The sequence below is a fragment of the Azolla caroliniana genome, unplaced genomic scaffold (genome assembly GCF_043228905.1).
Source record: "Azolla caroliniana isolate FFs.n. ecotype wild unplaced genomic scaffold, voAzoCaro1.0.p SCAF_12, whole genome shotgun sequence".
Taxonomy (NCBI): domain Eukaryota; kingdom Viridiplantae; phylum Streptophyta; class Polypodiopsida; order Salviniales; family Salviniaceae; genus Azolla; species Azolla caroliniana.
The window spans coordinates 8,462,360-8,476,101 of NW_028230447.1; the positions used below are offsets into that span (position 1 = coordinate 8,462,360).

General features: G+C 38.2%; 1 protein-coding gene across 4 annotated transcripts in view; it reads left to right on the forward strand.

Moving 5' to 3' along the window:
* Positions 1-4,673: 4,673 nt before the first annotated feature.
* LOC147857032 (uncharacterized) overlaps positions 4,674-13,742 on the forward strand; it is a 50,543-nt gene continuing 41,474 nt past the window's right edge. For 2 of the 4 annotated variants that reach the window (XR_015530637.1, XM_087328710.1), the window contains exons 1-3: positions 4,676-8,324; positions 11,576-13,048; positions 13,367-13,580. Coding sequence is in view for 3 of the 4 variants with exons in the window: in XM_087328710.1 (XP_087184836.1) it covers positions 4,896-8,324; positions 11,576-13,048; positions 13,367-13,580 (5,116 nt within the window). In the remaining variant the exon portion in view is untranslated. Of the gene's footprint in view, positions 8,325-11,575; positions 13,049-13,366; positions 13,581-13,742 lie in introns of all 4 variants that reach the window. The other 2 variants (XM_087328711.1, XM_087328712.1) reach the window with 2 other exon arrangements.

A 13,742-nucleotide genomic window follows, 5' to 3' on the forward strand; every position in this document is an offset into this window, starting at 1 on the left:
GGCTTTGCCACTTGGCAAACATCCATAGCTCCTCCAAATGTATAAATAGACTATCATAGAAGGAGAATAATGTTGATTGAATGAATAATGTTTTTCTTACCAATATGTTGGCAACCATGTGGATACCACATCATCAATCACTGACAAATAAAGAATTGTGAAAGAAAAAGAGAAAGCATGAACTATAAGAGGTATCCAAATTTCCTCTTATAAAATGGGACGTTGAGCAATAAAAAGAACTTTTAGAGGTAGAAAGAAGATATATATATATATATTAGAGAATAATAAAAGCAATAGGGAAAAAGTGTTTTCTTATGAATAGAGTGACACAGTGACACTAATGAAAATTGCTACATCAAAATATACGAACTCAACATAAAGAGATAAATCTAAAGAGGGATAATCTCAAGTGAAATGTGTAATAGACTTGGGCTGATTCTTCTAGGATAGAGATATTCTTCAATACAATATAATAGTTCATCTCTCACAACCTCTAACGCCCTTCATAAGCTTGCAACTTCTTTTTCAACATCTTTCCCATAGAAGTGAACCTTCACTAACATATGTCCTTTGTGTATTTTATGAACTTGTAATTGGGTAAATTTCATCAAAGATATATAATTTGTTTGTTTGTTTATGTTGTTTTTTCATTATCAAAAACATTGTTTCAAGCCAACCATATAATAATATATAAATCTTTATTTGCACTCATAGTGTCTCTATTCTCTCTTTCTCTACCATGATCGTTTGTAAGGGCATGACACTACCATGCATGCATAAAGCACGTGCTACAACAATGAAGAGATTTTATTCGAGGTTTTCCTGAGGGTTTTTTTCTTTGGTAGCTTATAGAGTGGTTGTGCAACTTGAGTGGAGCTTCAAACACAATGATGGTGTTGTGGTGCTTTAGCAAACAATAAATATCACATATATATTAGCCAACACATGTGGTGTTGAATCATAGCAATTGCCTACCACGTCATACCATGTTTTTGCAGGGCATAACATATTTCCATGGTTCGATAGTTGTGCAAGGCGCATCATCACTTGTATTTACGAGATTAATAGGGCAAGTTTAGTGTGTAAAGTTCAAGGATGACCTTTGTGGCATGAACATAATTGTATGTAATAAACTAACTATAACAACGAATATGTAAAGAAATAGGCATACATTATTGTTGGCGTAGTGTATGTATGTTATAAAGGTGTGCGCTTGGGTGGTGAATCTCATCCACTTTTGCAAAGTGTATGCACTTAAATGTATCAACCTTGGCATGATTAGACCCTGCCTAATGTTATACTTATGACACAACAAATCACCAAACAACCCTTTTGTACTTTGTCTACACTCATTTCCTTTTCGGTATATCCTTTGCCATATACAACTATCTTCATGTCTATTTATCACCTTCTCTACCATTATTGATTATACATTACTGTGTTTCTTTCTTAATTCATTCATTACATCAATGAACTAGAACACATGTGAGAAGTTTTTTCTAATTGATGATATATCTTGAAGAGAAGTTTCTTCCAATTCAAGCATACTCACAAACATCTTTAGCACTAAAAGTATGTATTCATATTTAGCCAATGGAATCACATTGGAAGATTAAAAACAAATATGATTATTTTGTTTTTAATTTAATTGCTCTTGGATCACATGGATTTTTCTCGTCTTACCATCCTCAATAATGTATTTATCAAGTAGAAGTTGACAAGCAAACTTTCCACAATATAGTATATTTCCATGCTCAAGAAAAGCAACATTTGTAATTTGATTTCTTGTGAATGATATCAATTCCATTAAGGAAATTTTGGATTCTTTTGGACGGTTCTATAAGGAAGGCAATTATAACTCTATTTTGAGAATCAATATGGTGTAGAACTTGAAACCGCCGAAGAAGTCATAAAATCAAAACAACTTTTAAGTATCTTAATCCATTGTAGGGAGTGATTCGATTGAAGAAAGTAATCTTGCCAATGGGCAATTGTGGTTTTGCACGAGGAGGGTAAAGATAAGACATTTACTTTTCTCCTTATCCTTATTCTCTTGTTTATGATCTCATGTTTGTTTGTTATGAGTGTTGGATTTCAATGGCCCAAAGGCACCACTAATGTCAACACTATGCAGTTCTATAATACACACGAATAATCTCTTGATTATCAATTACACTTGAAAGTTGAGAAATTGGAAAATACATTTAGAAAATAGTGTTGTCCCTTACAAATGTAGCACAATTGCATCAATAATGCACCACTTGTAGTAATGATATAGCCCCATTTAAACCAAAATGTCCATGTTTTTGACACATTAATGATATATTGCAGAGTATACAAACGTTTGCCTCCTTTGACATGCTCATTTGCCTATGTATCCTATGAGGTTCTAAAAAAGATCAATAAATTCCTAACATTTTCTCTTTGAGACTAGGTTCATGTGAGGATATTCACAAGGTTATCATTTAAGTGGGTTGACACTTTTGGAAGATTCATGACAAAATTAGAGGCATATGCCATCCAATATCTAGCCCCAAGATGTAAATCTATGTTCACATGATTTTACATCGACTTTTTAAACTTTATTAACATCATGGTGTTTTGGCATCGTCATACTTAGAACTATTAGGACATATGCATGTTCAAAAGACTATAAAGTCATAAACCTTACAAGTATTAACAATTGAACTTGTCGCAATACTTAATAGTCATACGAGTCTCTTGAGAATCAAACAGTAGAAGTTCGTAGCATCTATTTCTTGTGTCCTCAAACTATGTTGTGCACACGCATTATTTTACGATCTCCATGTCAATGCATCATCCTACTAAGGGGTTTTTATGCTTCTAAGATCCAAGAATCAAAATCACACCTCCTAGATATATGGCGAATGCCACATCAGGAGTCATAAGACAATAACCATTTGTCCATCCACAAATTTAACGTCCAAATGATATGGTATGGATGAGAGCACAATTAACAAAGTACATTAGCATACATAATACATTAAGAGATGAGAAGTGGTAGCACTTGCCATAAGCATAAATTGATGAACAAATAACGCATCAATAGTTCGAATATGATATATGTTGTAGCCAATGAGTTCTCGTTGGGGGGGTACAAAACACTATTGATCAACGAATATGATAAATATAAAGTAAAAAGGGAAGAGGTTGGTTGACATGGGAACGCGGAGAAAGTGTGTTGTGGTAACCGACAACGGGACAAACAAATTATGTTATTTACAAATACTATCCACAACTTGAAGGATATTAAGAATCCGACCTAGTATTCCACACTTAACACGAGAATGAGAAGAATGTGAAATCGATGAGAGGCAAGTAAATATGCATTATTTCTGGGTGCCTTTTTGTGAAGTGAAGTAGAACAAGAAATCAATCAAGAGTATCACATGATTTATGCGAGAATGAGAAGAAAGTGCAATGTTGGGGGGGGGGGGGGGGGGCGATAGGCAAGGAAAGGGTAGACAAACAGATATGCACGATACAAAGAGGAGAACTAGAAATCGAATCGAAGATGGGGGTTAGGTAGGTCAGGACTGAATCGAACATGGGAGCAAGAAATCGGATGGAATGTAAGGAGGTATGTCAAGGAGTCAGGACGGAATTGATGTACATGTTAAGCCCGAGGGGATGGAGCAAGGAATGATCGAGAGAGAGAGAGAGAGAGAGAGAGAGGTTTGGCCATTGAAACAAGAAATGAAGTGAACCAAGCCAAGGCAAGGCAACCCACACCCAAACTTTTAGTGGAAGGGTGAGAGGTTAACAATATCTCAATCAGTACTCTAAAAAAAGCTGAGGCCAACCCCCACCTCCCCCCAAAAAAAGAGGGGTAGAGAGACTAAATAGTTCAAAAATTAATTTAATTTAATGGAGAAGAAGAAGAAGAAGAAGAAGAAGAAGGAGAAGAGAAAACAAAAGAAATTGCTTTTTATCTTTTTATTTTATGATTGTTTTTGTATAAATAAATAAATAAATAAATAAATAAATAATTAAAAGGGGGTAATGGTAAAGCTCCGATCGGACGGCTGAAGATAGGCGGCGAGTTCCATACACACACACAGACTCTCTCTCTCTCTCTCTGTTTCTCTGAATCCGTATTCTCTCTCTTCCCCAAACAGTAGGTTTCTCCCTTCCCCCGCCCTTCCTTCCTCTTCCCCCTTTCCAAGATCGCCGCTCTCGCACCAAATCTGTTCCTTCTTTTCTCCTCACAGATCTCTCTCTCTCTCTCTCTCTCTATTTCGTCCTGTTTCTCCAGCTCGAATCAGACTTTGATTCAGGCCACTTTTCTTCTTCTGGATCTGAAGGATTCTTCTCTTCTCCCCCCCCCCCCCCCCCCCTCCCCCGGAGCTTCCTCGAAGAGGTTCTCTATTATCTCCGATTCCATTTCCAGGCGAATCCAGAAAATATTCTCTATAAGATTCCCTCGGTGTAGAAATCCGCAAAGATCCTCTCGTGTTCCTGAAGTGGGCGATTCGTGTCCCGGCAGATTCCACATCTGGGTCCTTGAGATTAGGCCGATTCACCTCTTGATTTCTGGAAGTGGGCCTTCGAGAGTTAAAAGGAAGATTCCGCATCTGGGTCCTATTAGACACTTGGGTCTCATCGCTAGATTAAAAGAACAAAACAATTTTTCGCATTTTGCCTTTCGCGTTTTTGATGCTGATGAGGTTGAATGTGATGTCGATGATCGTTTGAAGCTTCTTCTCCGATGCAAGGAGATCGAGATTCCTTCATGTAAGGATGGGACCGACTATTCGCTCATCAGCGTCTGCTCCTTCCTTCTTCTTAAGTCTCGTATTGTTCTTCTCGGTAAGTTTCTTTCCTCACCCTCTTGTTAGCTTTCATTTGAAGCAACCACTCTTGCGAGACGAGACATGGCAGGAAAAGGAGGAAGAGGAGAAAGAAGAGATAGAGAAAGAGAAAGAGAAATCCGAGGATGTGCTATGATCCCTATATCAAAGTTGTCTCAAGATAGCATCGGAAATCCCGAATCCGGTAAACGATCAAATTTTAGCTCTTTAAGCAGTGTCCTACTTGAGGAGAAAAAGAAAGGGCGGAAGAGAAAAGCTCTTTCTAGTCGATATCCATCTTGTGTGCATGTGAAGAGAAGAAAACTAGGGCTTAATGTTATCAAGGATAATGCATGTGTTTTGGCTGGTGAGGAATCAAACCATAAGTCATCCGATTTGAAAGATTTTGATGCCATCAAGGACATTGCATATGTTTCGACGAGTGGGGAGTCAAACCACTATGAGTCATCTGAATTGAAAGATCCTGGTGGGGTTAATACGATCAAGGATATTGCATGTGTTTTGCCCATTGGTGATTTGAAACATGAATCCTCAGATTTGAAAGAGATTGATGATATCAAGAATATTGTATGTGTGTTGCCTATTGGGGATTTGGGCAAGGAACCATTGCATTTGAAACAGCTTGTCTCTCTTACACCAACGAAGCCGAGACCTAGAGGGCGTCCGAGAAAAACATATACAAAAGCCACAAGTCCAGCCAATCCAGGGGTGAACTTGGAGCAAGTTTTGAAAGATAAACCTTCCACTTCATACCATGATCTCTCTCCTAGAGGGCGTCCAAAGAAAACATATACAAAAGCCACAAGTCCAGTCAATCCAGGAGTTAACTTGGAGGAAGCTTTGAGAGATAAACGTTCCACGTTGTACCATGGTCTCTCTCCGCAAGTTTTATCTTCAGATCTGAGTAACTTAAAGGCATATAAAGGAGATGTTTCCAATTCTGAAGGGAAATTGGAATTGGGTTCCAATGCCAATTCTTTTCATCATGCAAATTCTCAAGCTTTGGAACTCGAAGAAAGTGCGGACAGCAAAGAAAGACCGAAAGCAATGTCTGGATTAATTAAGACTAATCGAGAGGTTTCAGATGTTATATCAAACAGAAAAACGAGCATAAAAGTGAAGTCTTGTTCAAAACCATACAAAGCAACATCATTTAATTCAGAAGATAAAAACAAGGATCTTCCTAATGACTTCGACTCTGGACATAAAGGTGTTAATAGAAGTTTTGACAGGGAAGGAGATCCTAAGAACCCATTGATCCCTCAACATTCTAATGTAGAGAACATTAGGAATGAAGAAACCTATTCAAGCAATGCAAAATTCATAGCAAGTTCAGGAATCCTTGGAGTTATGGGGAACGATACTCCAAGGCAAGGAACTCCACCTGATGGTCGATCATTAAGGCCAAGGAAATGGCTTAAAAGAGAACCTGAAAACAAACTCCTTCCAGCTGATTATGTTGGAAAAAGGGTTGTGGTGTATTGGCCTCATGCGAAAGCATGGTTTGCAGGTATAGTTGTGGAGTATGATGAGCACAGCAAGAAGCATAAGATCAATTATGATGACAGTGATGAAGAATGTATATCATTTCGACGACATAAAGTAATGTTAGAGGAGCCACTTGAAGCTCAATCAGCAGGAGATGAATATACTGCTGAGAAAGAAGATGTCTCTGTACCAAAAGCAGTATGTCAGGATTTTTGCAAAGATACCAAGAAACTGGATACTGGTTTGGAAGATGAAAATGTCATTGAAGATTCTAGAGTTGTATCTTCTTTCTCGGCTAGCCACCAACATAAGGAAATATCTATTAAACCTGTGTGTAATGGCTCAGGTATTTGCTCATTTAAGGAGGAAAATGACTGTAGTTCGCCTTCTGGAGAGGAAGGGTACTGTAGGAGTACTGATGGCAGTGCAACAGAAGGATTTCAGGAACATGAAACAGATAAAAGCGTTATGTGTACGACCATAGCAGACATGGGCCTGCGTGATACCGATAGGGACAAGAAAATAGAATTCGTATATGTACGAAGACCAAAAACTAGGAAGTTTCAAGTTCCGTTGGCTGATGGGGATAATATTGTAGACATTGACAAAGTTACTGTAGAGTATAGTAAGCCTGACTTGACTGAAAATTCCTCAATGAGAGATAATAGCAATCTACTTGAAGAATTCCAGCAGCCTGCAATGCTATGCAAAAATGAAGATTTTCCTATACCACAGCACTTTGACAGACAAGATTGTTCTGATGCAAGGGAAATTCCTTTACTTACAACTGATATCAGTACTCCCTCTGGAGCTGATGGGAATTCATACGACCAACTTGATTCGTCAAATGTAAGGAAAGCGTCTTTAGGTTTGACTGATATTAATATTCCTCCAGAACCTGATGTGAATGCATGGGAACACAAATCAGGGAAGAGGAACACCCAGTCACTGAAGAAGCTGGTTAGTCAAGGTTTTAAAATCCAGGAGAACAAGTCTACTCAGGGATCATCAATTGACTTAAAATCATATGATACTCAAGTTCACAAAGTAATGCGGCATGCTAAGGAGAGAATGGAAAAAAGACACTTGTTTCATTGCTTGAATTTTAATGCTAGTGCCCATGGGAAGTATGCTCTCAAATTCAGAAAGATGGGTTTTAGAAAACCTGCATATTCAATAACCCCAGTTTCAAAACTGGAGGCTGAAGCTTTGGAAGAGAAAGTAGATAATGGCTGTAATGACCAATTTGTATATAAATCACAAACGGTGTTTCAGATCACCATTCAACTGCTGCGCCCTGTCCTCAATGCTGATTTATTTACATGGCAGTTTTTTAACATATTGGTGGGTGCTGGTTTCTCTGGGAAGGGTTCCTTTGAAGATAGTATCTGTATAAAAGGTTCAGTCCATGACTTTTTGGGGATTTTGCGGCTACTTATTTCAATTATCAAATCAATGTCCACTACTTCATGGATTAGCAAATTGTCTCATAAACAATGGCAAGCTAGAATTCTCTATCAACTTTGGATTATTCTAACTGGGCGTGCCTCATGGAGCTCTGGTTTGCACAGTATTCTGCTGAAGAAAGCCGAGAGCATATTGGTCAAGCATCTATGGAATGCTTGTATGAAATCTAAGATGACAGCCAGGCAGATTCTTAATGTACTCATGTGCTATTTTATCAGACCTTACATTATTGCTACTATCTGTGAAAAGGGTGCATTGTTTAAAGCTGTTTTCGAGCAATTCATGTTGCTGAAACCCAAAAAGGAAGGCATCCCTTATATACAGAAATCATTAAAGTGTTTCCAGTTGCAGTCAGGTCCTCAAAATGCAGATTCAGTTTTCTCATCATATTTGATGCATTTTCTAGAACTCAAAGACTGGTTTTCAGAAAAAGGTGTCTTTTTGAAACAAATGAAGAAATGGGTTGCATCTGCATCCATGTTTGGATATGGCGAACTGATGGCTCCAGTTCCAGCAGTTGGTCGTCCTAATCACCTGGTAAGAAGAACCATCCTAATTTGTTAAAATTAATGAAATGCTTGCTGGTCAATTATTTTTGCATCTATTTTTGCTTGGGCCATGCCATCTATTTTTGCATTTTGCTGTCTTAAGGTTATGTATGCGACAACATTCCCTTCTTCTAATCAGGAAGCAGCATTGCTCGTATGGATCACCAACCCTGCAACACAAGGGTAGTAAATAGAGCGTGTTGCATATTAAAGAACCTAGCTTTGTTTTGCTCATCACCAATGTCCCAATTCAAGGATAGCGAGTAGAGGCTGTTTCTTATTGAAGAACCTTAGATTTTAGATAGTGGATGCATGCATGAAGGATAAATAGATATAAGGGGATCAATATGATTTCTTTTCTTGCGGATACTCATTATATAATGATTTTTTGCTCAATCTCATATTTTTATGAAATTTAAATTCAGCCTCAAATTCGGCTGAATTTGGGTTGCTGAAATATAGGTTATGGCTGTGATTTTAGGGTTGGGCTCTATCTTATTGTATTTTCTCATATTAATTATAATTAAAGGCATACTCAATGGAAGGCAAACTTTGGGCCAACAGGGCCCCAACTTCCTTGTTCAGGAGCAATCTGCCTTCCTATATGTGGAATGAAATCTTTGTGAACCCAGAATCTTAACCGGAGTTTTTTCGTTTATATTATCTCTTCAGTGAAATTCCAGCTGAATTGGTGGTTCATTTGTTGTTTTACTATCCTCTTGAAGTTCCATAGGCAGTTTTGAGAAACTTTATCAATCATTGGCATTTTGTATCTCAGACAACCTTTGGTCCATGAGTAACTGTCCTCATCTGTGACAATTACTTGTTGGATGCCTTCGAAGAAATCCTCAGTGACAATCTCTGATTCATCTCCCAAGGCTAAAGAGTTCTATATAGTCTGTTTGAATTAGATAAACTTGGAAGGGTATTAAGCATTGCTTATGTGTTCGTTTTTCTCTAGCTTGCTATCCCATATTCTCTGGCACCCCACTGCTGGCAGAAAGATGTATGATTTTATATGCGTCTTAAAAATGTAGTTTTCTTTTTTGAGTTGCTTTTTAGAAACTTTTTTTTGTTTTGTATGTTTTGCCTTAGACTTATGTTTTTCTGATGAGGCTTAAGCTCAAACAGTCATCTCGTAATTTATATTATGACATATAGAATCACATGTTATACGTTTCTTATATGGTTCCATGTTAGTTCCAGGTTTACTATCTGACACAATGCACATCTAATGAAACTACATACTGATATATAAATTTGCTTTGAGGAGCCCTAGAAAAATTGTAACACTATGCGACTAGCAAATTTGGCGTATGCTGTCAAAACGTGGGAGAGAGTTGAAGGATGTAAGGAGAAAGTAATAAGAGGAAATGCAGTTTTACCTCAGATTTTTAGGGTAAAGAGGTCCTTAGGGATGGTTAGTTTTTGAGGCATTTGGTAACCATCTAACAAAAATGGGTGTAGTGGCTGCTGTGATTTGTTCATTTAGTAAGTATTGCGTTTCTTGTTTGAGTGGCTTCATTGTGTATTGTTTCTTCTATATGCCCATGTTTGTGGTTTTTGATAGAGATAGAATACGAGTGGAAGGAAAGCTCTTCCTAAATTTCTTTTTGGAAGTGCTATGGATGATGGATATGACCAAGAATAGAAAAGATTTAAGAGGCAATAGATTACACAATCATCTTCTCCTGAAGATGACTCAAAGGCATCAAAGGGTAGAATTTTAGGGAGGAAGATTGCAAGTAATAGTGTGTTTTTGGAGACTCAAAGATTGTGGAAGATATTAACTCTCTAAAACTGGTGATGTGTGGGAACATATTAGTGTCATTGAGATTATTCCTCTTGGAGAGATGCCATAGTCAAGATGACACACATGAGAGAAGCTGTATTTATGAGGATTCCTTTTTGTGTTTCTTTTGCTAAAACTAACTCTATCTCCAACTGGAGTTGGTTTCAGGGTTATGCAGATCTTTGTGAAACTGTGTAGGGTTTTGTTAGTCATCAATGGGGCTGAACCTCATGAAGGGGAGAGGGGCTTGGTGATTTAGCACATCTTAATGATTTTCAACTTAGGAATTGAGGGGTTTTGGAACGTCGGTTTACAGTTTCCCGTGTGCCTGCGATCAAGGTTAGGAAAGCTTGGCTCGAAAACAATGAAAATAGGCCTTATTTAAATTAGGCCCTGGGACTTGCCATGAATACGTAACTAGCATAATTAGCATAGGGACATATGCTTACTGTAAATATCCCCTCCATGCTGAAATAGGCATATCTTTGGCATTGTTTGAGCAATAAATATATCAACATGATTTGTTCATTGTGGTGATGATGAATCAACATAATTTTGTAATTTTAGCAACTATATTGAAGCTCATGGAGGGGACTTATCATAGGAGGCTTGTTATACAAGATATGGTGTTGGTGCTATGCTTTTTTGATGTAGATGCCTCTCTGAGAGTCTTTAGTATGAAACCCTATAATCTTTGGTTCCGGAAGTTTATGAACATTGTGAACATGGGCTGATCTTGGAAGAGGCTATTGTTTGTCTCCCGTTTTGGTAGATCGGACATCAGCCATCTCCTCGTGTGATGCACACATTTGCATGTCACATCTCACACTGGTTCTAAGCTCTCCACAAATGTTTTCTTTTTCTCCATCTAACAATGTATGATGCAGTACGATGTTGACTATTACACTCCCAATACCAAAGATGAGACAATACCAAAGATGAGGATTCTGTAGTATGAAACCTTTGCCTTAAGAATACATGACCAGATGCCAGTGATGATGACGTGCTCTAAATTTATCTTCTCATAATAATTCACATTAGTCTCTGCTGCACTATTATCACGTGCTCTGCTTGGCTTTTCCCCTGTATGTCAAGCTAAGCCACTATATTTGAACTTCCTACAAGAGGGTACTAGTTTATGATCAACCAAAGCTTTGTCCTTTCATTCAGCTAGAATCTTTATTTTTGTCCTCATTTTTGCTCCTTATTCTTGGTTTTAGTCAATGCACATTTTATTTCTGAAATATACAAATGAGGGCACTATCGCTCTTGCCTATCCCATGTAAGTAAACTGTTAATCCAAGGTAGGTATTCATTGTAATGATATATTAAACATGATAGTAGATAAATAATGCGTGTGCCTTAGCGTTACTTATTTCTTTTTATCATTCAGAAGACTAATACTAATACCCCTGCTAAATGGTAATTCTAAATGATGACATCAACAGGTTTTGCAGGTAACAACTGTTCGTCTTGGCAACAGAATGTATACTTCTGATGGGTTTGAGAGGAAGGCTTTCCTTATGAAGCATAATGGTGCAAATTTCTATCAAATCTTTGATGGATTGCTGCCAAAATTATGCAGTTTGGAAGGAAATGGGGCACTTCTCCAGAGGTCAAGCTCTATGAATGGGCATGATAATTTGTATCCAACTCTCCATTTAATGTTGCTGCTTAACAGGAATCTGCATCATAAGAACCGGCCTTTTCCTGAAGCTGATCTTTATCTTCAGGAGAGGGTCTGCCAATCTGATAAGGTCTATTTATCTGAAACTAGCTCACAAACAATGAAAAGGGAACAAGATGCGAAAAAGATAAAGAGAATTGTTGTGCCTGGAGACAACTTTGGACTAAAGCAAGTAAAACTTGAGCCAGATGTGAACATATCGAGACGGAGCTCATCCATCACAACCGACTCCAATAGTGCCCAAGCTATAAAGGAAGAAAGCTCCATAGAAATGTATGGGCAACAACTGCCGCTGGACAGCAATGTGCAAGAGCCAGATCTAAAGGGACAGCATGATATAAGGCATCCATTTAAAGGGGAGCTTTCAGGCCGAGTGGATCATGATTATTATGTCCATAAGAGGAACAGGGATGCCAAGAAATTTAAGAAAAACCGACCTCATCGAAATGACCAGGGTCATCAAAATTGTTTGAAAATGACCCGTTATGCCATTGCTGATCTTGTGATTATGAGAGGTGGGATAGCTTGGAAAGGCTCGGATGCCAAAGTAAAGCTTCAGTTGACAAAACGTAGGGAGTGCTTTGTTGTTGTGAATCAGGGGGACGAAATGTATGTTCAAAAAGTAGAGCAAGGGAGTAACCTTATTCCTAGTAATCCCTCTCAGCTGATATGGAAAAGTGACGATGATTGGACATTAGAATTTTGTGATAAGGAGCAGTGGGATATTTTCAGAAGAATGTATAATGGTTCTGTGCAAAGAAGTGCACAAACAGTACCTATAAAATCATTGCCTATTCCTGGTATAAGGTTGATCGAAGATGATGCTCTTTCGAGGCCCGGTTCTTTTTCTCGTCCACACTATGCAATCATGCAGACAAGCAACGAAATAGAATCAGCGTTAAGAAATAACCGTGTCCTTTATGACCTTGATAGTGAGGACGAGGCTTGGTTAGATGACTACAATAAGCTACAGAGCAACAGTAAGGCAGATGATAATGGTAACGTGAAGACATTTATCACGGATGATGTTCTTGAAAGAGTTATGGATTTGCTTGAAAAAGTGGCATACCGGCAAAAAGAGGATTCTATGGGTGACAATGAGGATTCTATTGAAATTATGGATGCTCTCCGTCTCTACCAGGATTTAGCCCCAGCTGATGTGGTGGAAGCTATTCACACTTACTGGCTCACAAAGCGTTTAAAGAAGGGAAAAGCTTTGGTTAGACACTTTCAGGTATGAAAAAACTTTCCATACTTTCGGGTTTCCTATTTAAAGGTGGGGAAATACCTTACCTGAATACACCTCAAATTTCAAAATTACTAGGATAATCCTGCTAGTATAATATCTGATACTGCTAAGGTATTTTGGTAATGTTTGAAAATTTAGGGGTATTCTGAGAAATACTTAACAAGCTCGGGCTTTTTTGTGTTTTGCTCATTATCTTCTATTAATAGCTGGGTTGATGTGCTTGGCATCCGACTCCTAACTTATGGAAACCAGTAGAGGAATAGTTTTTCCATGCCTTATTTGCTATTTTAAAATTTCCTGCAGCCACCACCAAGGGAACAATATGAAAAAGAATTGAAAAACTGGGAGATGATGATGGCAGTGTGCCCTCCTGGTGAACAAAAGATGCTGATGGAGCGATTTCCACGACCGCAAATATCGGCCTTTTGCTTAGAATGCAAAGATTCTGTAGATCGGAGCAAGAAAATGCTGAGGCAGCGATCTCAAAAGAGGCTAAAGCCATCACGCTCTTCTTCTGGTAATGAGCTTGAAGCGTACTATTAAAATCCTTTTGGGACAAGAAAACATGGTCTGCATCATTTATGGTTATTTTTTATTCTTTATTTATTTGGTCGAGGGGGCAGGAGTTGAACTCCTGGCCCATGGTTTACTGGGTAAGTGCTGACTAGGACAGCTAGGA